At 38.9% G+C, this 26,936-nt stretch overlaps 1 protein-coding gene across 1 annotated transcript; it reads left to right on the forward strand.

Moving 5' to 3' along the window:
* Window positions 1–1,754: 1,754 nt before the first annotated feature.
* On the forward strand, window positions 1,755–22,010 carry MTFMT (mitochondrial methionyl-tRNA formyltransferase). The gene is made up of 9 exons (XM_087820865.1): window positions 1,755–1,975; window positions 3,738–3,947; window positions 5,742–5,864; window positions 7,428–7,530; window positions 9,387–9,462; window positions 12,924–13,015; window positions 18,999–19,077; window positions 19,900–19,982; window positions 21,594–22,010. The coding sequence occupies exons 1-9, from the start codon at window positions 1,755–1,757 to the stop codon at window positions 21,786–21,788; spliced, it is 1,182 nt and encodes a 393-aa protein (XP_087676991.1). The 3' UTR covers window positions 21,789–22,010.
* Window positions 22,011–26,936: the final 4,926 nt, after the last annotated feature.

Below are 26,936 nucleotides of genomic sequence, written 5' to 3' on the forward strand. Positions count from 1 at the left end.
GCAGGCGAGACGGCAAGAGTACAGTAATAGTACCATCCCCACTTTACAATTCGGGGAAACCGAGGCTCAGTGTATTTATTGTTTCAGGTCACGTAGCTGATGAGTGGTAGATCCAAGTCGTTATGATGACAAATGAGCTATGATCATCCTACAAGATGTTTCCTCCTCTCAAGCTTCTGGTTCCTACCAGTCGCTGTGTGGTCGGCAGAGGGCGCTGTGAACAGCTCGAGGCAGCTCAAGGGGACCGCTGTGAAGAGCTCGGGCTGCTGAAAATTAAGTGAAGTATATGCAGGCTCTCTAACTCAAGGAGAGAAGTGACATTAACACAAATATAAAGAGTCACACTTTAGACAGCAGCCAGGTTCTAAAGTGAAAACCCAATGACTATTTGAGTTGTATTTATAGGTCATGTTGTATGGGAAAGACCGTTTTGTGAATTTTAGAATCATATTCCACTCACCCTAAGAGAAGATACTGCAAGAGAACTCCATTGAAAGAATACGAGGTTTGGGCTCCCATCTCTCCTCCTATACGACCAGATGAGCAGAATCACTGGAAATACAGTCTTTCCCTTCCTCTTTGCCTCTCTCTTTTCTATTCAACACACAGATGATGAATTTGTCAATGTCTATGCAGACATTAGACAACTTCCCTCAATAACTCCGAACTGTATGAGAAGCAGAGGTCTCCACAGACCATTAAGGGGATGCACGCACAAAGACATTAAGTCCATACAGACAAGAGCTCAGGGAAGCATGTCTAAACTTGGTGTTGAAGAATGAATAGCATTTAGAGAGCAGGGGGGGTGGGAGGACATCTAGGAAGCATGAGCAAGAACACTGGAGCAGGGATGTGCAGAGCTCATGATTTAGAAAAAAGGACTGGTCCAGGGTCACTGGGTCTAAGCCTGTGGGATGGGGAAAGTTGATGAGAATGAATAGAAAGGAATCTGGTCTCTCTATAGCCAGGATGTGTGACCACATTCAAGGAGGCCACTGCATAGGCCTCGGGAATACAGAATCTGATCACTAGAGGTCCTTAGATGTCTTCTAAGAGCAACCCCCACCCCCATCGTTTTCCCTAAGAATCTCCTCTCTGGTATCCCTCTGTGCGGGAGGAAATCCACAGGGTAGGGGATAGAGTAGGGCCTTTGATTCACCAGAGTGACTAGGAGAGCAAGTAATTGAGCCTCATTTTCCTCAGGTGCAAAACAGGGACATCGACTTCCGTAGTGCATAGGATTGCTGTGAATGCCAAGTAAATAGGATCACGCTTTGGAGCTACATGGGATAGGTGCGAGGACCTTAGGTAATTAACTTCACTGAGCCTCAGATTCTCTTCATTAAAATGGTTGTGATAATATCTACCTGGTATGATTGATATGAGGATTAACGGAACTAACCGAAACCCTTAGCCAAAGCGTGGCATATTAAATTCGCAGGATTAGTTATCAAGGCTGAGAAAATGACACAGAATTACGGAAATAAATGAGATTTCACATGATTTGTTCCAAAAAGAGTTATTTGGGAAGATTAGGTAAATCGTGCAAATAAATGCAACAAAAATCACGGGGCTCTTGAACCGGCAGATTCCTTCCTCTCCAACCCGAACGGCCACGCCTCCACCAGACAGGCCCCGCCCCAAGCGCTGACAGGCCCCGCCCACCGGGTTTCCTTCCTGGCCCCGCCCCTGGAGCTTAGCTCGCAAACCCTCACCCCAACGCGCCTGCGCAGGGTCGGCCGCCCGCGGGAGCGATGCGGGTGCTGGTGCGACGCTGCTGGGGGCCTTTGCCGGTGGGTGGCGGCGCGGGCCGGAGACCGAGCCCCCAGTGGCGAGCGCTGGCCGGGCTCGGCGGGTGCCCTGGCGGGGAGGACGGCCGGGGCACCCGAGTCCGCGAGAAGCCGCCCTGGCGGGTGCTCTTCTTCGGCACGGACCAGTTCGCCCGCGAGGCGCTGCGGGCGCTGCACGCAGCCAGGTACCGGGGCCGGGGCTGAGGGGGCGGCTGCCGGGGCCAGTGTCCAGCGTCTGCGGACTGTGTGGACGCCCGTTGGGGAAAGCGGCGGCGCCGGAAGGGTGGGGGCCCAGATCTCGGCGAATCCAGGCGCCCGGAAGCCCGGGACTGTCCGATCGGCGCCCCGCACTCCAGGCCGGCCCCGCCTGTTTGTTCTCCGAGCGCCGCCCCGCGCCCCGCGGTGCCGACCGGGGCTCCCCGCTTCGCGTACTTCACTTCCGTCCAGCGCCACCACCTCCCTGCCCGTGTGCGTCTGACAAAATCGGAGCTCAGAGAGGTTAAGCGATTGCCCAAGGTCGTCATCTGAGCTGATCGGGACTAAAATGACCTCAAAGTCCTCTCTTTACTGCTTCCTCGGACCCATCTGATTTGTACCCTCCAATCTCTTGGCCTTAACAGGCGCAGGCATCCCCTTGCACGTCCACGTTTTATTCCTTCGACCCCCACCTCCTCCCAGCGTACGGCCGGACCTAGTTTTCTGGGGCTGAAATTTGGCCGCAGTCCAAAAAATTGTTTCCAGATGAATAAATACATAAATCAGAGTTCTTAGGTATACATTTAGTATTTCTAAAATTTAACAAATGTTGTTTACTGGGGAAAAAATTTAATTGTGATCCAGCCTGTCCTGAAAGTTCATGGTATGTTGTGGCTATACCCATATATACTGCTCTGCCTCCTTTCCCCCAACCTGCATTATATATTTCCCCGGCTGCGTTGTTTCCCGATGCATCCCGCCCCCCGGGATGACTCATTTCTGTCATCTCACTCCATCATGTCCCCCTACATATGCTTCACAGCGGGCCCTCTATTGACTCCCTCCTCAATCCACTGGTATCACATTCCTCCCTCCACACACTGCCCTCTGTATACACCCCTTGAAACACTCCCTTCACACATGCTCCCTTTGGTGCCTACTCTCATAATGCACTCTCCACATGCTGTTATCCCTGTATTGCCTTCCATATCTCACTGCATGTATCCTGACCCTTCTGCTGATGCTTCACTGGGTGGCTCCATGACTCCTGCGCTTTCGGTGCTCTCTATATACCCTTTTTCTCTTAATTTCTCAACATGTGATGCAATACCTGCTAAGTATTCCACCCCTAGCAGTGGAATACTATGCAGCAGGTAAAAAGAATAAGGTAGTATTGTATGTACTGTCATGGAGTGATGCCCATGGAATATATTCTTTTCCCCCCAAGTATTCTTTGAGTAACACATGGTTATGCTACAAAATTCAAAAGATTCAAAGGATATACAGTCAGTTGGTGGGAAATCAGTTCCTCCCACCTCAGTCTCCCGGTTTCCAGCTCCTCTCTTCAGAGAAAGCCACTGTTTTTAGTTTCTTATTCTAGAAATGTTTGTTGCATAAATAAACAAATGTATAATTAACCCATTTTTTCAAGACTTCCATAATAGCATATATAGTGTTAAACAGGAGAAAAATGGAGCAGTATTTATAATAATATCCCAATTGTATAAAATGTCTATACTGGATATGTTTCTGTATGCACAGGAAACCTCTAGAGCCATGCTGTCCAAACAGTAGCCACTAGCCACACATAGCTCTTTAAATTTAAAATGATTAAAATTAAATAAATGAAAACCCCGTCTCTCAGTTGCTTCATGAATTTAATCATAAAAATACTGTAAGGTATGTGAAGTAGTTTAGCTTTGAGCCATTGTGTTAACATTGTCATATTTTCTTTCAATCTTTTCAACTTAGGGAAAACAAAGAAGAAAAGTTAATCGAAAAATTGGAGGTGGTCACAGTGCCTTCCCCGTCACCAAAAGGACTGCCAGTGAAGCAATATGCTGTTCAGTCTCAGCTGCCTGTGTATGAGTGGCCAGATGTGGGATCTGGAGAATATGATGTTGGAGTAGTGGCTTCATTTGGCCGACTTTTGAGTGAGGCTCTGATTCTTAAATTTCCCTAGTAAGTTTTATTTATAAGGAAATATAGTATAGAGACTTTGGTCTTTATGCATGGACCTAGTATCTACAAAATGCAGTAATTTGAACTTCTGCTTTCTTTAGTATTTTCTCTTAAAGTAAAATATTTTATTAATGGCATGAATTGTTAAAATGTATGATGCTCTTTATCACTGTCTGTGGCCTTTCACTCACCCTCATTTCAATTTCATATATATGCTGACAACTTCCAAATTTGTCCCTCCAGTTCAGATCTCTCCCTGAACTCCAAGCCCCTGATACCCATTTCCTCCTCCACATCCAACATTTAAGAGGCCCAGAACTATATTCCTGAACTTTCACCCAAAATCTACTCCTCCCCAAAATCTTCATCTTAGCAGATGGCACCTCCAGTCTTCTAGTTGCTTGGTCCCCAAACCTTAGAGTCATTCTTGATTTGTTATCTCACACCACACATCCACTCCATCAGGAAATCCTACTGGCTTTGGCTTTGAAATCTTTCTAGAACCTGACTCTCATCACTTTCACTGCTGCCACTCTCACCTGTCGTACTGCAGTAGCTACCTAACTGGTATCTACTTTTGTCGTTGGCTCTCTCAGTCTTTTACCAACCCAGCAGCCATAATGATCCTTTTAAATAAGTCAGATCAGTCACTCTGCTCACAATTCTTTAGTGGTTTCCCATCTCACTCAGAATAAAAGTTAAAGGCCTATGAGGACCGGCCTACTTGGTTTGGTCCCCTGCTGTCTCTCTGGCCTCATTTCCTAGTACTATTCCTCGGTTCAGTTCACTCCAGCCACGCTAGCCTCCCTGCTGTGCCTTGAACTTGCCAGCGTTTACCTTCCTCAAAACCTTGTACTTAGTGTTCCCTCTGCCAGGGAAGCCTTTCTCCCATGGCTCTTCCTTTACTTCCTCATGTTTTTGCTCAGTGTCTTCTTATTGATAAAACCTTCTTTAACCACTATTGAAACTGTAACCTCCCACCCAATAGTCCTATCCCTTTCTCTGCTTTATTTTTCTCCATAGCCCTTAGCACCAGCTGACAAACTTTTTACATATTTTGTTTTTTATTGCTTATCTTCCACTCCTCACCCTGTCACATAAGCTCCCTGGGGGCAGATTTTTTTTTTTCTGTTTGGTTCACTGTTGCTAGTATCCCCATTACTTAGCACATTGCCAGCACATGGATTATGCTCAGTTAATATTGCTGAATGAGTGAAACTGAGCTGAACAGTGGAACTTACAATATGTTCCCACATTCTCAAGTGCATGCTGATGGAGACATTATTAAACTAATCACAGATCAGTAAATTGTTGAAATTACTCCTTAATGGGTGATGGGGTTTATTGGGATAAACAGTGAAGGTAGCTTCAAGAAGCTTATTTTAGGCATTCTATATGCAAACCAAGAGAAGTGAGGGTAGTTATGTAACTAAAGTACACATATAACTCACATCCTCCAAGGGATGCATGACGGGGTTTGAGTGGTTCTTCTCACATAGTAAAAAAATGCATTTTTTGTTTTTATTTATAAAGTCCCAGACATCATGAGCCATTGTGCAACATCTTTGGAATAGTTGTGCTTGCTCTGTTTTTAATTGAGTTTCATTGGTCTCTTATGGTAAGAGAGTGAACTTAGCTCTGGCTCCCTTTTCTGATGGTACAAGACTAGATTTAACTGTTAGTTTTTGAAAATTTTTGGGAAAGTTTAATGGAAAAAGTAGCATATTAGTTTAGGTAGCAGTAGCTAAATGGCACAACCCACTTGCATACTAATTTCTGCCTTTTCTAACTCAGTGGCATATTGAATGTCCATCCCAGTTGCCTCCCGAGGTGGCGTGGTCCAGCCCCTATAATCCATACTGTGCTTCACGGAGACACAGTTACTGGAGTAACGATTATGCAAATCAGACCTAAAAGGTAGAGCTTATTTTCTTTTCTTGAGATTTTTTGTGTGATTTTGAATGTTGATATCAGGCTGTTTGGGGGTGAGGGGAAATAGATGAATGGCTAATGCTCTAATTTCTCCAACTCCAGAGTCCTTCCCTGGCTTTTGTACTCTTTATGTTTTTTCCTGGTTTCTAACATAAGCCACATGTGTTTTGCTGTTGATGTAGTATCTCTCTAAAGCCCTTGTGAAATTCTTAACTTTTTAATTGAAATAAATTATATTATTAACAACTGGATTTTTATAAAAGATGCTATGTAAATGAGAGATGGATTTTTGTATATAATTTGCTAGGAATCTCAGTTCTCCTGGCCTTGGTTTCTGTAGTCAAACTATGGTCAAAAAATTTTTGGAACCTGACAGAAGAATATATAGTGGTACCTCGGTTTTCTAATGTAATCCATTTGGGAAAACCGTTCAAATTCTGAAACGCTGGAAAACCCAGGGATCAACAGGCGACAGCTAGGCCTCAGGATCTTGCCCTCAGCGGAGGCCGTGTGGCATGTTCAACTCCTGAGGCATGTTCAAAAACCGAAGCATTTACCTCTGGGTTTACAGCGTTTATAAACTGAAATGTTCCTCAGTGGAGATGTTCGGAAACCAAGGTACCACTGTATTGTATACCAATAATTCTCTTAAACATTGAATTTTTTATTATATCTACAGTCTAAGAAACAATTATTTAAAATTGCCTCAGGAATATACTAAGCCTCTGCCAATTGTCATCTAATGTCCGCGTAGAAAAGAATAATTCCCAGGTTCACAAGAACGACTCAGTATCTGGGCTTCGCTTTAATTTACTTCAGAAAAAAAAGGAGAGGGGGTGGTAGATGATAGAAGGGGATCAAAACTCTGATAGTTCTAAAATCCGGGTAATGTATATATGGTGATTCATTAGACTAGTCATTGTTTTTGTGAATGTTTAGAATTTTTCATAATAAACATTTTACTAAAGCTTATAGGTTAAAAATAGAATTAACAGAACTACAAAGTTAAATATTCAAAATAAAGCACATTTCTAATAAAAGTTAATGGCTAGTATTTACAGAGTTTGATGTAAAATAAAAGAGTTGCGGGAATGCAGATACACTTGTACCTACTTATAATCAACAATGATTATAATCCAGGTGGAACTCTTGGCCTTGAGAAAGGAAATATAGAAAGAAATAATTAGGAATTTCCTAATTGTACTTCCCTTGGAAAAGAAGTTCTTTTCTCTATGCTTTCATTATACAAATAGAGATTTTTTTAAATACTACTTACTACTAATGGTAGAATTATCTATAATTGCAATTAAACCCCTGATATGCAACTTTATATTTTTTCCCTTTAGGAAAAAATAAATTTAAGATCTAAGTACAGGCCAGATTTTACTCACCCTTCTTTCAAACTGACATTTATCCCTTGTTAATGGTTAACAGTCAGATTTGTGGTGATTACTATCCTTGTGGTATATAAACACTCATGTGGACAAACATTTTGATTGTAAGAAACTGTCATTAATCATATTATTTGTTTTATTTATTTTTTTGTAGATTTGATGTAGGTCCAATTCTCAAACAGGAGACCATTCCTGTGCCCCCCAAGAGCACCGCAAAGGAATTGGAAGCAGTGCTGTCAAGACTGGGTGCTTCCATGGTACAGTTTTCTGATACCCCACTGCTTTTATTCATTTAGTAGATTCTTTAAGTGGTTATGATGGGAACAATTTTATGATAAGTAATTTTAAGATTTTTTTTTTAGACATGTTTTTATTGATTTCAGAGAGAGAAAGGGAGAGGGAGAGAGAGATGGAAACATCAATGATGAGCCCGGCCGGGCGTGGCTCAGCGGTTAAGTGTCGACCTAGGATCCAGGCGATCAGGGTTCGATTCCCGGTCAGGGCACATGCCCAGGTTGCGGGCTGTAGCCGATCAATGACTCTCTCATCATTGATGTTTCTAGCGCTCTCTCTCCCTCTCCTTTCCCCTCTCTGAAATCAATAAAGACATATTTAAAAAAAAAAAAAAAGAAACATCAATGATGAGAGAGTCATTGATTGGCTGCCTCCTGCACACCCCCTCCCGGGATCGAGCCCCCAACCTGGGCATGAATCGAACCTCAATTCCTGACAGGAATCGAACCTCGATTTCCTGGTTCATGGGTCGACGTTCAACCACCCAGCCACTCTGGCCAGGCAAGATTTTATTTTTAAACAGTTATTTCTATCCCTGACTTCCTAAAAATTAGCTTGGCATTTGTGATCTCATGTAAGTCTGAGAATTTACACAGAGTGGTTACTTAATAAAGGTTTTCAAATGAAATACATAAATGTTATATGGGCCACTGTTTTACAGTGAGGCTTTAGACCAGCGATTTTCAACTGTTTTTATCTCATGGCACACATAAACTAATTACTAAAATTCTGCACATGCCAAAAAATATATTTTTTGCCAATCTGACCAAAAGAATAATTTTATTTATTCACACCAGATAGCTATTGTTGTGTTGGCTGTTGTCATTTTTTTTATTTGACACTCTAAGGGAAAAGAGGTCAGTGCCCCTGACTACATAGTCAGGTATCGTATGTTTTAAAAATTCTTGCAGCTCACTGATGGAAAATCGCTGCTTTAGACTGTTCTTCGCAATTTAACTCTCCTCGGTCTCATGGACATACCTTTCATCCCTGTTAGATTGAACCAAACACATTTCCTAAGTGACTCTTTGCTTTCCTCTAAGCACCTCTGTGCCTGTGCTCCAGTCATTTGCATCCATATGCACTAGAATTCTGCTGACCCACAGCTATAAATGAACTCCGTGGCTTTGTATGGCTCATTGAATCTGTATACAGCAGGGTCTGAGTAAATGCTTAATGACCAAATTAATGATTTTCATATGAACTAGTTAATTTTCTGTAGAGGAAAACTTCCCCTGACTATATAGATGGTGCTTCCTATTCTAGGCACTCACCTCAGAAATGCTGTTATAATAGCGGCTGTCATTTATTGAGCACTGGCTCATGTGCTGGGACTATTCTAGGTGCTCTATAGACATTTTTTTTCCTTCCCAACAAATCTTTGAGGTAGCTCTTGCTGTTGACTGTTTTACAGATGATGACATTGAAGGCCACAGACAAGTAAAATAACTTTTCCAGAATGACACAGCTAGTAGGTAGTGGAACTGGGATTCAGATTTAGACTATGTGATTCCAGAAAACACTCTACTTCTGCAGGGTGAGAGTGTGGATAACTGAGCACAGTCTGCCCTGATACCGAAAGCTTGCATAGCCAGGCATAGCTCGGCATTCACTGGAAACAGATCAATGACCTGCACTCTACAGAGAGCAACATCTCTACTGAAACCACTGAGTAGACAAGTATGCTCACAGCTTAAGCCAATTTACTACCTTACCTGCCGCAGAACTCTTAAAACTATAGATAAGTTCATGATACTGAATTGTAATGTATTTCTGCTTTTGTTCTTTTCATCTTGATTATATTGCTCTCCTTTTTTAGCTTATTTCAGTTTTGAAAAATTTGCCTGAAAGTTTGGACAATGGAAGGCAGCAGCCAACTGAGGGCGTGACACATGGTGAGTAAAGGCTGCAGAGACTCTTACCTCTTCCATAGGTTTCGTATGTCTTTTTTTATTATTATTGATTTTTAGAGAGAGAGGAAGGGAGACAGACAGAGAGAAAGAGAAACATCTATTTGTTGTTCCACGTCTTTATGCATTCATTGGTTGATTCTTGTATGTGCCCTACCGGGAATTGAACCCCGAAACCTTGGCATATCGGGATGACACTCTAACCAACTGAACTTCCCGGCCAGGGCAAAGGGTTTTGTTTGTCTTGGTGGCATCTGAACACTCTGACTTCTTCATTTGCACATTTCCCTTAATTTTGACTCAAGATTGAATGCCCACTTCTATGTCCTTTTCTGAAGAATGGTTGGTAAGGTCTCCCTCTCCCTGTTGACATGCAGCTTCATGAAACATCAGAAATTTTTTCCCTACTCCTTATGTTGAAAAGTATCAAACACAGGGATAAGCTGAAAGATTGACTTCCTTTTAACCCAGAGTCAACAATATTAATGTTTGGCCATATTTTATTTTGTTTTCTCTAAATGTGTGTTTAGTTAGTATATATTTTTTCATTTTTGTTTAACCATTTGGAAGTATACATCATGTCCTTTCATCCCTAAACACTTCAGCATGCATCCTCTAAGAAAAATGAACAGTTCCACAATAGTATCTAATAGCCAGTCCACATTTAAATTTTCCTAATTACCTAAAAAGATATTCTGTAGCTATATATTTTTCAAACTATGATTCAATTGTAATTAGTTGTTATGTCCTTTTAGTCTCTTTAATCTACAATAATTAAGTCCTCTGCTATTTTTCCCCTTCATGTTACTGACTTTTTAAAGAGACCAGGCCAGTTGTCTATTTCCTTCCAGAAGAGCTGTTTAACTTGCTCTTCTAGCCCTTACATTTCCTGTAAATTGGAAGTTCTAAAGGCTTGATTAGATTCAGTCTTAAAGTTTTTGGAAAGAGTTTTTCATTAATGATATTGTGTTTCACTGATATTTATTTCAGTTTGTTTTTAATTTTAAGGATTGTTTTTTTAAATTTATGACTTAATTTTATTTCTTCAGTGTGTAAAACATTTACATGATTCAAAAGTTAAAACTAATTAAAAGGATCTGCTCAGAATAGTCTTGCCTCTGTCCCGTCTAATCTTAGGATGGTCACATCAATAAGCCACAATACCAGGTTGCTTCAAGATTAGTGAAGCTAAGTTTGATCACTTAGTTGAGGTGGTGACCGCCAGATTTTTTCAGTGTAAAGATGTGTTTCTCCACTTGCAGTTAGCTGCTAACCTGTAGGGTGGTAGTTTGGCACCTTTCACAAATCCTGTTCCCTAACAACCTTGCACATGACGATTTTAGCATGGATTGGTGCTTCTTCCCAGAGTGAATTATTTCCTTAGGGATTGCAAAAGGGATTTTCCAGCTCCTTTTTACATTTAATAGTTGGCATTGTTCTGTAAATAAGAGCTTTTCCTTAATAATTGAGGGTGAATGTTAGTTCATCCTAAAATAGCAGGATAAATGCTTAGTTTTTTTCTCTAATTGTCAATTTGTAGAGTAAGGAGTTGGTGCCATAATCACCTTCAGTTATGGTGGCAAATGAGGTTTTTAAAAATTATATTTGACGTATGGATCTTCATTTATTGTGTTTTATAGTTAATTACATTCATAATTCTTTGTGCTGCTCAAGTTGTACCAAATTGGCCAGTGGGAAACTCTTAATATAGGCTCCTGCATCCTTTTGACAACCCCCTCCCCCTGCAACTGATTTTTGAGTGCTCCCTGGCTCACTTTATAAATTTTATAAATTTCACTTTTTAAATTCTCTGGCCCACATTGGAATCGGTCATGTTTCCCTTGTTCATTTTCGTAGGGGCTGGTGTTTAGAAACTATCTGGTACAACAGTATGTTCCAAGACGAGGTGTCAGTGGACAACACTAGGCATTATATTTTTTAAAAAATTTGACGTCATCTTGTTTCTGATTCAAATTTTAAATTACAGCGTATATAAAATACAGCATATTTTATATATATTCTCTTACACTGAATATCTTTTTTTAGTAAATACTAATGTGTTTATTTATTTTCCATGCATAAAATAGCTCCCAATTATAACACCTGTATTACTACAAAAAGTAAAACTAAATAGGATTTAAGATTTCTCTGTAGTTTTTTTGTTTGTTTCTTTGTTTTTTATCCTTAGAATATATCCTACTAAGGGTATATAGTCACAGTACTATGTTCAAAACTTACTGGAGATAATTATTTTTTCCATGTGATTTTGTTTTCTAGTTTGATATATAGTTAGGTTTATTTGTTTCAGTTTGTTTTTAATTTCCAGTGTTCCTTTTTTTTACAATAAAATCTTATTTTAGCAAGCATTTACATGATTCAACAGTTAAAATGATTTGAAAAGGTATACTCCTAGCTCCTCCAATCCTGTTTACCTTTTTCTATATAGGTAACTATTTTTATTAGGTTCTTATTTAGCCTTCTGGTTGTTTGCTTTTGTCAAAATAAGCAAGAACACGTTTTGAAATTGATCCCACCTCCCCCCAAAAAAGGTGGCATAAAATATACACTGTTCTGCGCCTTTGGTTTTTTACTTAACAGCATATCCTGGAGATCATTTCCTATCAGTAAGAAGGAATTTTCCTCATTTTTCTTTATCATGGCGTAGTTCTCATTTGTGATCCCCTATTGGTGGACATTTGGGTTGTTTTCAGTCTTTTGCTATTTCAAATAATGCCACTATGAATAACTATGCATACTGATCTAATAGATAAGAATTTACATCTTGGAGTAGTTTTAATTTATATTACTCCTTGAGTGAAGCTGAGGATCTTTTCATATGATTGAGAACTTTTTGCATTTTTTTCTCTGGGAAGGGTCTATTATATCTTTTGCCAATTTTTCTGGCAGGTTTTTGGGTTTTTTCTTCTTAGTTTTTAGGAGTACTTTACATAATAGATATAAATAAACCTATATAATAGATAAAGTATTCTTAAATGTAATGTATAATTATATGTGAATATTATATTGTTATATAGCTATATGTATGTCTTATGCATAATATATCTATGTAAATAGAAAGTAATGTGATATAAATTGCAAATGCTTTTGGTTTGTCTTTTTTTTTACTTATGGCATTTCTTTTTGTCTTGCAAAAGTTTATTTTTATGTAGTCACATTTATCATCCTTTTCTTTAATTGCTTTTGGATTTTGAATCATAGTTAGAGAATTTTTTTATATTGCTAAGTCATAAAGAAATTCTCCCATGTTTTCTTCTAGTACCTGTATGATTTATTTATTTATTTTTATTTTATGTTATGTAAAATTTCAAACATACAAAAATTGAGAATATGATAAATGATCTTGTATATATCATTCAGCAGCAATAGTTATCAGTTCATGGACATTGAACCTGATACTCATTCTTGTCATTGGCTTTATCTTGTAGCCCCTAAGATTTCTGCTAGTACCAGCTGTATAAAATGGGAGGAACAAACTTCAGAGGAAATATTCAGACTTTATCGTGCCGTTGGAAATATAGTAAGTTGGAAGTCAGATTGCAGTTTTACTTTATTGCATGTGTGGATAAGTATGTAATTCACTTTCAAAATATTTTTATTTAGGAATGAGTCTCATAAACTAAACCTAAAAATCCTGAAATTAATTTTTTTTAAATGTAATTTTTTTATTGTGGTAAAATATACATAACAAAATTTACCATTTTGACCACTTAGGTCAGTGACATTAAGTAACCTCTGATTTTTAGTTTGTTCATCAGAAAATTAGGGCTGATATACTATATATGAAGCATCTAGTACAGTATATGGCACAGAATAGGTACTCATTAAATGATATCTGCTATTATTTATTCATTCATTAAACAAAATTTTTTTTTAACCTTTTTATTTTAATCCTCACCCAAGGATATTTTTTCCATTGCTTTTCAGAAAGAGTGAAAGAGGTGGGGGGGGAGAGAAGGAGAGAGAAACATTGATGTGAGAGAGAGACATTGTTTGGTTGCCTCCCACACGAGCCCAACTGGGGCTGGAGATCGAGTCTGCAACCGAGGTCCGTGCCCTTGGCTGGAATCAAACCTGGGACCCTTTGGTCCACAGGCCAGTGCTTTAACCACTAAGCCAAACTGGCTAGGGCTTAAACAAAATATTGAAGTCCTATAATATGTCACATTATTCCAGGTACTAAAGATAAAATGAAATGGGGAGAAAGACAACAAATAAGCAAATAAATTAAAATATCAGATAGTTGGATAAGTTATTTGATGAAAATTTTAAAAAGATAGTGTGATAGACTAACTGGAGGTTATTTTAGATTGGGTAGATGGGGAAGGCATCTCTGAACTAACATTTAAGCTGAGATCTGAAAGACAATGAGGAGCCAGCCATGCCAAGATCAATAAAAGAGCATTCCAAGTAGAGGAGCAACTAGTATAAAACCCAAGGTAGGCAAAATCAGGTAAAGATATTACAAGAATAGAAAACTAAAAACCAATATCCCTTATGAATATAGAGGCAAAAACCCTCAACATAATAACATACTGAATCAAACAACATATAGAAAAGGATTATACACTGACTAAGTGAGATGTATCCAAGGAATGCAAGGCTGATTTAACATACAAAAATCAATCAAAGCAGTACCCCATGCTAATAGAATAAAGAGCCACAGAATTGTCTCAGTAGATGCAGGAAAAACATTTGACAAAATTCAGTGTCCTTTTATGGTTAAAAAATGCTCAATAAACTAAGAATAGATGGGAACTTTCCCAACTTGATAAAGAACATCTACAAAAAACCCTACGGTTAACATATTTAATGGTGAAAGACTGAAAGCTTTCCCCCTAAGATCAGGAGCGAGAGAAGGATCACCATTTCTATTCAGCATTATACTGGAGGTAATAGGGCAGTTAGGCAAGGAAAAAATTAAAAGGTAACCAGATTGGAAAGGAAGAAGTAAAACTCTCTATTTGTAGATAACATGATCTTATATAGAGAAAAACAAAGAATCCTCCCAAAACTGTTAGAACTAGGAAACAGTAAAGAAGATCTAAGTAAATAGAAAGACCTGTTCATGGATTGGAAGACTTAATATTGTTAAAATGGTACCATTCTCCAAATTGATCTACAGATTCAACAGAATTCCTATAAAAACCCCAGTTCTTTGCAGAAATTAACTAGCTGATTCTGAAATTCATATGGAATCCCAGGAGGCCCAGAATAGCCAAAAATTCTTGAAAAAGAAGAACAAAGTTGGAGGACTCACACTGCCTAATTTCAAAACTTGCTACAAAGCTACAGTAATCAAGAAGTGTGGTACTGACATAAACATAGACATACAGTTCAATGGGATAGAATCGAGAGTGCAGAGATAAACCCATTCATTTATGGTCAATTAATTTTTTATAAGGGTGCCAAGACAATTTGATGGGGAAAGAATAGTCTTTTCACCACATGGAGTTTGGACAACTAGGTATTCACAATCAAAAGAATGAATTTGGTGTCCTACCTCACACCACATATAAAAAATGAACTCAAAGTGGATTAGAGACCTAAATGTGGGAGCTAAAACTATAAAATTCTTGGAAGAAAACATAGGGGTAAATTTTAATGACTTTGAATTAGGCAGTGGTTCTTAGATATCTTGCCTAAAGGATAAGCAACCAAGCTAAAAATAGAGAAATTGGACTTTAAAATTAAAAATGTTGGGTTTCACCCTGGCCAGGTGGCTCAGTTGGTTAGAGCGTCATCCTATACACCAGAAGGTTGCAGTTTCAGTTCTCGGTTGGAGCACATGTCTAGGTTGTTTGTTCTATCTCTGGTCGGGGCGTGTATGGGAGGCAATTGATCGATGTTTCTCTCACATCAATGTTTCTCTCTCTAAAAATCAATAAAAAAGCATATCCTCAGGTGAGGATTAAAAAGCAACAGCTGTTGGGCTTCAAGGAAAATTCTCAAGGAAATGAAAAGACATCCTACAGAACAGAAGAAAATATTTGCAAAACATATATCTGATAAGGATCTAGTGTCCAGAATATATTAAGAACTCTTAAAACTCTACAGTAAAAAGACAAATAACCCAATTAGGAAATGCACAAAGGATCTGACATATCTCCCAAGAAGACATATAAATGACCAATAAGCCCATGAAAACATGATCAGCTTCTTTAGTCATTAGGAAAATGCAAATCAAAACTATACTGAGCCTGGCTGGGCATGGCTCAGTGGTTGAGCATCGACCTAGGATCCAGGAGATCGGGGTTCAATTCTCAGTCAGGGCACATGCCCGGGTTGCGGGCTAGGCAGCTGATCAATGACTCTCTCATCATTGATGTTTCTATCTCTCTCTCTCCCCCTCCTTTCCTCTCTCTGAAATCAATAAAGATATATTTTTTAAAAAAACTATACTGAAATACCACTTCACACCTACTAGGATCACTCTAATTAAGAAAAACCAGACAATAGCAAGTGTTGACACAGATGTGGAGAAATTTGGAGCCCTCATACATTGTTGGTGGGAATGTAAAATGGTGCAGCTGCTGTGAAAAACAATTTGACAGTTCCTTAAAAAGTTAAACACAGATATATTACTACATAATGATCCTTATTTCAGCAGTTCACCTTTCCTTTCCACTGAGAAAGTCTTGTGCTATAACAGAAAGAGTACTTATCTTGGACCCAGAAGGTGAGATTTAATTCCTAGAGCTGCCATTTACTAACCAAGAGCAAGATCCTTATCTTCTCTGAGCTTCTGCTTTTTTTACCTCTAAAATGGGGTTAATGACCCTGTCCACAACTGTCAAGATCAAAGGAGATAAACTGTGGATTTAAACCCATGCAAACATATGATTTTGACGGTAATGATGGTAGACACTGAAATGACTATATTCGTACCATCTCTTTCCTCTCTGCAATGCTCTGATGATAGATGAAGATAAGCTTTACCTCCTCAAGAATAAAGTCTGTATATTTTGGGGCCCCGGCTGAGTAGCTCAGTTGTTTAGAGTGTGGCTCCAATACACCAAGGTTTTGGGTTTGATCTCCGGCCAGGGCGCATACAAGAAGCAACCAATGAATGCGTAAAAAAGTGGAACAACAAATCGATGTTTCTCTCTCTCTCTCTCTCTCATCAATAAAAAAAAAAGGAACTGTATATTTTGATTATATTCCTAACATTTGTAGCTCTCAATATATATAAATCTCTTTTTAGTCAGTAAGCATGTTTCCAAAGTATTTTGAGTTCTTTGAAAGAAAAAAGTTACACACATGAAAAAACTTTTATTGGGAGCAATATGAGTAGCAAAATGAGTCAGCGAGTTATTAGAAGAGGATATTGTGCCAAAATATATCATGTGTAAGGTTATGAACTTTTCTTCAAATTTAATTTTTAAAATTTAATGTTCAAATCTTTGCAACAACCTAACTCTTCTAAAAATTAAATGTCTTCTTAAGGGATCTCATAAAAAGAGCACTGAGCTGAGAATGAAAAAACATAGATTCTGATCCTTGGCTCTGCTACTAACTAGCTCTGTCTAACCATGGGGAAAATAGCTGCATTTCTCAGGGGCTCCTTTTCTTCATCTCTTATATCAAAGATTGAATAACAGCCTGAAAATAAACTTATGTAACTCAGAAATTTGAGAGAACTTATTTTCTGGTATGTGTTGATTTTGTTAACATCTTTAAATCAAGCTCTAGGATGTCAGGTATATCAGAAATGTGTTATGTGATAAAGGAGGTATTTCACATTGTGGGGCAGGGTGAGATGTAAATAGCACTGGGACAACTGGTTAGCCACTAGAGGGCTACCTTTTAAAATCAAAATAAAATCTAGATGGATCAAGGATTTAAATGAAAAAATAATAAAACCACAAAGGACTGGAAAAAACACACAATTGAATAATTTTATAATATTTAATAATCTTGAAGAATGGGGTAGGCCTCTTTAAGCATGACATGAACCGCTGAAGTCATGAGATAAAAGGCTGATAACTATTACTCCATAAAAACTTATGCATGGAAAAAAATAATGTACCTAAGACGAAAAGTCAACCAACTGGGAAAAATATTCATAACACATTCAAGAGTTAAAGGGCTAATTTCCTGAAAATATAAAAGGCTTTCACAAATTCATAGGCAGAGATGAAAAATGAAGTTTTTTAAAAAAATGGGCAAAGAGCATAAATTGATAGTTTTCAGAGAAATAAATAAAGTGTGTAAATAAATACAGGAAATGCTCTTCACCCTCACTAGTAATAAACAGTAATATATTGTCCTTTTTTCTCTTGTCAAGGCAGTTTAACAATAAAATATTGAGTTGTTTTTTATATTTTTATTGATTTCAGAGTGAGAAGAAGGGAGAGAGAGAAACATCAGTGATGAGAGAGTCATTGATTGGCTGCCTCCTGCACACCCCCTGCTGGGGACTGAGCCCAGGACCCCAGCATGTGCCCTGACCGGGAATCGAACCTCTATCTCCTGGATCGTAGGTCAATGCTCAACCACTGAGCCACTCCGACCAGGCAGTGTTTTGTAATCTAGGTAGCCCATTAAAAAACAACAACAGCCCTAGCTGGTTTCACTCAGTGGTTAGAGCGTCGGCCCTCAGACTGAAGGGTCCGGGGTTTGATTCTGGCCAAGGGCACGTACCTCGGTTGCAGGCTCAATCCCCAGCCCTGGTCAGTCGGGACACTTGCAAGAGGCAACCAATCAGTGTGTCTTTCTCACGTTGATGTTTCTCTCTCTTTCTCCTTTACACTCTCTCTGAAAAGCAATGGAAAAAATATCCTCAGGTGAGGATTTAAAAAACAAACAAAAAACAATAACTATCCTCCAGAAACATGAAAGTCCTCAAAGATACATCTACCAGGCTATTTATTACCACATTTTACAATTTTATAATAGCAAGAAATAGAAAATAATGAGTATTCATCATAAAGGTATTGGTTGTATAAATTATGGTGCATTCATAAAATGAAATACTATGCAGCAGATGAAAAGAGTGAAATAGATCAGTGTGTACTAATGAAAAGTTGTCCATGGTTTATGGTTAAGTAAAAAAAGTTCCTTATAAAACTGTTAGATTTTTAGTAGTAGATTTTTAGTAACAATATTTGTAGGGGGAAAAAACAAAGATATTATTTAAATGCATCAAACTGTTAACAGTGGTTACCTCTGGGGATGGCAGTACAGAGTACTCTTACTTGCTAAATTTTTTAACTTAACTGCTGTAATGTTTGCATTTTTATAATGTACATATATTTTTATTAGAAATATTAATAAAGATATAAACATTGATTTTAAAATAGTGTTTAATGTTAAGATCTAGTCAATCCTGGAGACTGATATAGAGGATCATGTTTATGTTCTGTTCCATAAGATTTAGAAACTGAGTTCCTAATTCCCCTGTAATTGGGAGATGAATTAGACCCAATTAACAGAATAGTAATTAAAAGAGTTTGGGGTTTGAGGTATTTCTTTAATCATACCTTCTTTAATTATATTTGCAGATTCCGTTGCAGACGCTCTGGATGGATAATACCATTAAACTTCTGGATTTGGTAGAAGTTAATAGTTCAGTCCTCACTGGTACTAATTTTTAAATAGCTGACATGGAAAATGTTTTCACTATAGTCTATTTGAAAATGTGTCTGTTTTACCATACGTCACATTTACAAAAAATGGGGATTCTTTTTGTTTGTTTTGGTTCAATACTGATAATACTTTACATTCATTTGGTGTCCATTCACATGTATTTTCTCATTTAATCATCATAGGACCCTGGGAAGTAGGCAGAGCGGTGTTACTATCCCGCTTTAAGCTCTGTGATTTCCTACACTAAGGTTTTCAGGGAGTGCAAAATGACTTGGTTAATTTCATTCTGGTGAATAGCAAAATGAAAATGTCTGGGCAGCTCAGTGAGACTCTTAGGCCAGGGTGTAGCATTTCACAGCACAGGTCCGTCCGGGGCCCATCAGTACCCTACAACAGTGGGCGCTGGTGTAGTGCAGAGGGAGTCGGGCTTCTCCAGAAATCTAGGAATGAGGATTTGTTTGGTCATGGATGAAAGGGTCAGCATAAGTCCTAAGCCTCCTGTATATATCTCCTCTGGTGGCTAGTTATTTTCCCCAAATGGTCCAAACTTCTAGATTCAAAATTTTTAGGTTGATCTCTAGGAGACTGGGTAAAGGACTCATAGCTTCTTATGTGTACGGAAAGCTTCCCTTTGGGTTCGAAATACACACAAAGCACTGTGACTCCATTGTAAGTTTTGGTTACAAAGTCAGGTCATCAGCAGAGGAGTCTTCTCTAGTATTAGCACTGCCTCCCAAGATGATTTGATCTTTAAGAAGCACATGAAGTATAATTATTCTCATTCTCTCATATCCTTTTTACGCCCTCCTTCTTTAGATCCAAAATTAACAGGACAGGCTGTTATTCCAGGATCCATAATGTACCACAAACAGTCACAGATACTTCTGGTTTGTTGCAAGGTACATTTCCTTTAGTTTAAAATTATCATACTTGTTTTACTGAATTTATAGTTTGTCTCATTTATCATTTTTATTTCGGACTTCACTGAACTACTTGTCTATCAGATTGAGCCACTGGACAGTTTTTCTTTTCTTTTTTAAATATATCTTTATTGATTTCAGAGAGAGGAAGGAAGAGGGAGAGAGAGAAAAACAACAATGATGACAGTCATTGGTCGGCTGCATCCTGCACGCCCCCGCCTGGGGATTGAGCCTGCAACCCAACCCGGGCATGTGCCCTAACTGGGAATCGAACCTCAGTCTCCTGGATCCTAGGTCGATGCTCAACCACTGAGCCACGCCTGGCAGGGCCAGTTTTTCTTAATAGAATCTAGTATAATTTTTTGAAAGTGGTGAAGTTTTGCCAAGGCATTATTATTACTCAAACAGTGAAAGAAGATTCAGTAACTTTAGCACTTATTTAAAACAAACTTGTATATTCTAACTAAACCAGTTTAATTAAACTCTTGTTTAATTAACAAATTATCTTGTTAATATGACTATCATAAAAGATAGTCATATCGCCCTAGCCAGTTTTGCTCAGTGGTTAGAGCGTCGGCCTGTGGACTGAAGGGTCCCAGGTTCAGTTCCAGCCAAGGGCATGTACCTCAGTTGCAGGCTCGATCCCCAGCCCCGGGGCACGTTCAGGAGGCAACCAATTGATGTGTCTCTCTCACATCAATGTTTCTCTCTCTCCTTTCCCCTTTTCCACTCGCTCTGAAAAGCAATGGAAAAAATTATCCTCCTGTGAGAATTAAAAAAAAAAAGATAGTCATGTCAAAGTATTTAGCTGAACTACTGTGCATGTGTCCTACTTGCTTTTACTATTCAACAGTGGTTAGACAGGAGATTTCCTATTTAAAATGACTTTGGAACCATTATTGTTTTTTGAGACAATGGCATTTTCCTAAGAAGTGTCCCACATTCCTTCCATTTCCTTCATGTGATGTATATGTAAGATGTTTTATGCTCATGAAGGGGCATTTAAAATGTGTTATAGATTGATCTAACCTATACAGACTGTAGATACAGAACTCCTACATTAACATTTCTTCATGTCTCTTCAACTTATTCTGAAATAGCATTGGGTGCATATGTCTTGTTGTCCTTGTCTGGGTCTGTAGTTTGCTCTCATAGAAGCTGGTGATGTCTGAAGATGTGAGTTTGAGTCCCACCAGTTGTGTCACCTTGGATCAATCACTCACTCTCTGGGCATCAGTTTTCTCTGTGGATGATACTGGATCTGTCTACCTTTTAGAGTGGCTATATTTTGATGACCAGTCATGATAAGATGCATGGACACAGTCTGAAACTGTAAAGGACCATGCAAATATACCTTTTTATTCTGCTCCTCTATGTTTAAAGAGTTTTATACAGATCTGTACATTTGTTATCACTCCATGGTAATAAACTTTTAGAGTCAAAGAATCGTATATGTTACAGTGCTCCTTGCAGCGAGGCATTTAGTAAAGGTTTTTTTGATTGGTTTATTTTCATGATAAAGTTTTATAAACTAAAATTTACTTAGTTTTACTACCACTTCATATTTACTCTTTGTCTTTTGCCCTTTAGGATGGCTGGATTGGTGTTCGATCAGTAATGCTCAAGAAAACACTAACTGCTACTGATTTCTACAATGGATATTTGCACCCCTGGCACCAGACAAATTCCCAAGCTCATCCAAGCCAATGCAGATTTCAGACTCTCAGACTTCCACCAAAGAAGCAGCGGAAAAAAATTGTTGCTATGCAACAGTGCATTAAGTAGTTAGGAAGAAGATGGACCAGACCTATTACATATTTGTAATTTATTAAAAGCCTTATTTACAAGGAATTCTTTTGACTTTCAAAAAATATGACACTGTTGGAGAAAAGATTATTATCAAAAAGATTAATTACCTCATTTTCACTTTTTTTAACAGTAGTTAGAAACAACTTTTCTACTTGAATAACAAGCTTTAAATAAAATTTTTATTTATGTCAAAGTCAAGGAGATTTTATGTTTCCCTAAGAACAAATTCAACTAACTGGTATGCATATGTATTCTGAAGAGAGGTTCTTTTAAAAAGAATACATCTATTAAATTTTTAAAATTTATGTCCTCATTGACTAGGTTTTCATTTTAGGAGTACTTAATCTTGTTGGAAAATTTTCAACAAGTAGAAAATTTTCAACAAGTTTTTCTAATTCCTCTATCATCTAGTTCCCATCAAGCAGTAAACAGATCATCATAACCCATCACATACCTCTTTACTATAAATTCACATTTTACATCCAGGTTTTTTTGATGTAGGAATAGCCTAACATTTTTCAACATATTTTTGCAATAAAAGTTATTGAGCGTCTGGGCTGTGCAAACTCTTCTCCGTCTAAGAGAGTCAAGCACTCCTGCAGGAGGATGGGGTGCACTGGCCAGCTGCTGAATTTTTATTTGAAGATATTTACATATCAGCTTTTCCTGCATAGATTCTATCACTTAAACTCTGTCCACTCATGAATTCATCAATTCAACATTTATCAATAGGGCAATTATATAATTGATTATTTAAAGTAGGACACGTTCCTGAGTAAAAGGAAATACTTGTAATTATTACTCATGAACAACAGGCATAAACCAGGAAGGACTTCAGGTTATATGGACACCAGGCACACCAGGTTATCTGGACATCCTATTTATTGAGCACTTTCTGTTTAGCCTTTATGCTTGTTGCTGGAGATGAAGAAATTAATATTTGGTATCTTCAATCTACTAGGAGGCAAATATAATACTGTTATAAATGCCATAATGGAAGCATTCAACCTCCCCCAAAGGGGTCAATAGAGGCTTTCCAGAGGTAAAGCCGAATCCGAGGTTCCAAAGGATGAGTTCACTATGCAGACTGAAGGCCCGGCAGGGCATCCTAGCATGTGCAGAGGCACAGAGGCATAAAAGAACACTCACAGGGGGCTGATAAGGTCCTTAAACTGGGTGGTTTTATTATTTAAACCATAAATTTGCTATGCATTCCCTTCAATGTACGGGCTAATTATAAAGCTGGCTGGGAAAAAGCTGTCAGTGAATCATGGGAGAGAAACAAATGGCATGTTAAAAATGCAAAAAGAATACAGTGGAAGAAACTAGAATAACTATGGATGGAATATGATGATGGGAGAGCAAGATCAGAAGGCCACATCTCGGAGAGCTTTGAAAACCATGAGAATATGGACCTTTGTCTTGTATCCAAGAGAATCAGGGAAGTCTCATAACCAGGTCTGCATTTTGGGAAGGTAGCTTTGGTCGGGGGTGAGAGGTAAATTGGAAGTAAAACCTGGGGCAGGAAGATCTGGGCTACAGCTCCAATTATGGGGGTGGGGGAAAGGGTTTAAAAGCTTTTGCTATGGAAGTGAAAGAACTTGGTTATCACTTGGGTGTCATATCCTTATGGAGGGTTTTGACTCCACTACTGATAGCTCTTTGATCTCTAATAAGCCCCTCAACATCACTGGACTTTAGTTTCCCCACGTGTGAAATGGGGCTGAAGGTAAAAAACACTCTCAAAATAGTTATGAGAATCAGTAATAGGCTGTGTGGAAGTGCTTTTTTGTGTTTTCAGTTAGATCAAGTACTTACTCCTGCCCCTAGACACTAAGCTCACGGGGTGAATCCGGAGAGCGTGAATCGGGCCCTCGGGCAGCTCGCAGGTGTGCGGAGCGGTGCCTTCCGCAGAGGACCTAAGGAGGCGCCCAGGCAGACACTGCCGCAGGGAGCGGGGAAGCCTCCCTGAGGACACGGCTCTCTGTTTGTCAGTTCTGATCTCTTACTCTCTACTGGTTAATGGTCTCGCCACATTCTGGGTGGATCCCATCTGGTTACTTAGCCGATTACCATTTCCCTTACCAGGGAGAATCTCTTCTGTCAGACCACCTCTAGCCCTTGGCCAGACTGTGAATCGAGGCCCACCCCAGGGCAGTGATTTCACCTGCACAGAGCCTAGTGCTGAGTAGGGGGTGTGGGGGAGGCAGTGTGAGCTGAAAGGGAAGTTGGTCGGCATGACTGGCATGGTTGGTATACTTAGGACTATATGAAATATAGTTCATACAGATGAAATCTTGAGGCAAGAGTGCAAAGCCCATCCGTGGAGGACAGTTTCCCATCCAGGGAGCCTTGAGCGCGTCCTAGGCCTGGGGGACAAAGACCAGGTTTAGAAATGCCATCTTCACATTGGCAGCCCATTCTTCAATAAAGTAAATGGTGCATATCCCACCAGATAGGCATCAGGAAACTACATGACTCACTCTGTTCAAGCTCCTATAGAAACCACAATCCTGTGTGACTGGGCAGGGTTTCTCATCGGAATGAAAATCACCTGGGGTACCTGTTTAAATTTTTAAAAATATTTTTTTAATTAAAAACTTTTTATTGATTTTAGAGAGGAAGGGAGAGAAAAACACTGATCTGTTGTTCCACTTATTTATGCACTCATTGGCTGACTTTTGTATGGCCCTGACTGGGGATTCAACCAGCAACCTTGGTGTATTGGGATGATGCCCTAACCAAGTGAGCTACCTGGCCAGGGCTGGGGTACCTGTTTAAAATGTAGATTCCTGGAATCTACTCCAGACCATGAATCAGAATATCTGGATATGGGACTCTGCATTTTATCACACTCAACAAATACATTTTATGCTAGAGTAGTAGCAGCTTTAATGAGCCTAAGAGGTACACGTGGATCAGAGCCATATGCTGGCCCCTGGGTCCAGGTTCCCTTCAGAGAAGGTGGAACACAGTCTATTCTGTATTCTGGCTAAAAGGATGGTTTTGAAAACACATTCCCTCCTTTGCAAGATGCTTCTATTTTGATTCTTGTCATTGCTGAAAAACAGACACAAAACAGAATTCAGTTATTCATTATTAGTTGGGTCACTCAGGACAAGTTACTTAAAATTTTTAAAAAATATGTTTTTATTGACTTTTTAGAGAGAGAGGAAGGGAGAGGGAGAGAGAGAAACATCGATGAAAAAGAACATCGATTAGCTGCCTCCTGCACGCCCCTCACCAGGGATGGAGCCCAAAACCTGGGCATGTGCCCTGACCAGGAATCAAACCCACAACCTCTCAGTGCATGGGCTGATGCTTAACTACTGAGCCATGCTGGCTGGGCAAAAATTTTAAACTATAATTTCTCAGTTTAAAAACATGGGTAATACCTACCTTGAAGAATAGAAATACATATGGAATATGCCCAGGGAAGTGCCTGCCAAGTAATAGACACTCAATAAATGGTAGCTAATTTTGTCACCACAGCCTAAAACTGCCTTTTTTCTAAGAATAAAGATAAATTTAAAAAATAAAAAAATAAAACTGCCATAATTCCTTCTCTGGGCCTGCAACATGTTTCTCCTCTGGATGGCAGCAACTGCTTGCTGAGGTGCCTTTGGACCAACAGAAGGGAAAAAAATTTTAGAATGGGAGAGGATCTGTGATTCAGCAACTCAAATTTTCATTTTAGTGATGATGAAACAGGGGTCTAGCAACAGCTAGCTAGTGATAATACTAAGATTAGAACCTGGAGATTACAGATTTTGTTTAAAAGGATTTTACTCTTGGTTTGGTTTGGGGGACAAAATAAATGTTTCTGAGCATAAAAAGGAGCTCTGAGAATGGCTACCAAAAAGGATGTTTATTGATTTTATACTTTGTATTTAAGGCAGTAAAACCTGTTTTCACCACTTTCTTTTATATTAATCAAACAATTTCAAGGTAAAAATATACTATTTTGAGAGGCAGAGACTTAGATTCAACAAACATGGTGTGAGCCCTGGGCCTGCCACCAAGTATGCCCAGGCTAGTTACGCCCTCTCTCTGAATCTGTTTCCTTATCTATGAAGTGAAAATTGTACCTGCTTTGCAAGTATTGTCATGAGGAATAGAAGTAATATATGTAATGCATCTATCACAGTGCCCAGAACACAGTAGTAGGTTCTCAATACCATTATTATTAGATAACATTTTATGAGTTCTGGCTATGTTTCTAAGGACTTAACCTGAACTATCTTATTTTATCTTTACAATAACCCTCTGAGCCAGGTACTGTTACTGATCCTTGTTTTTCCAAAACATTAAGTAGCTCATAAGTGGTGGAGCTGGAGTTCAAAATCTAGTAGTCTGACAGCAGTCTGTGGTCCTAACCCTGGACTACCTTGCCTCTATTGGTAAATGTTTTTATTCTTGGTCAGGGAATTTAATGTGCTAGGCTCTAGTGCTGAGAAGTGAAGAAATGGGAGCACATTTTAACTGAGTGACCGTTATATGCAGGCACTGTGCTAGGCTATTTCAAAACAATTTTCTCATTTTAGTTAGTTTAACCACTGCCTTTATTTCTGCTAAGGAGTCATAAAGTTTTCTAGAACTCCACAGATTTATTTTGCTTTATTTTGTAGTATATTGGTGCAGTTCTTATGTTGCAGGGTTCTTTATTGCTGCTCATCTTTAAAGGTAGATTATTGTATTGTTTATGGAAGAAATGATGAGATGCGAGGTAGACAGATGGTACCTTTGCTTAGGAACTTTCATTTTAAAAAGTTAATAATCAACAAACATTAACTTATCCAAGAAGTTAAAATACTGTTTTCATTAAAGAGGCATTTTTAAAAATCCTCACCAGAGGATATGCATGTTGATTTTAGAGACAGAGGAAGAGAGAGAAACATCAATGTGAGAGAGAAACATTGATCAGTTGCCTCCCATATGTGCCCTGACCAGGGATCAAACACACAGCCTAGGTATGTACCCTGACCAGGGATCGAACACACAACCTAGGCATGTGCCCTGACCAGGAATCCACAACCTTTTGGTGTATGGGATGACATTCCAACCGAGCCACCTGACCATCGCAAGAGGCATTTTTGTGATAATTTTTTAAAGTTCAGTGGAAAG

This window comes from Miniopterus natalensis, chromosome 1, assembly GCF_054644295.1.
Source record: "Miniopterus natalensis isolate mMinNat1 chromosome 1, mMinNat1.hap1, whole genome shotgun sequence".
NCBI lineage: Eukaryota > Metazoa > Chordata > Mammalia > Chiroptera > Miniopteridae > Miniopterus > Miniopterus natalensis.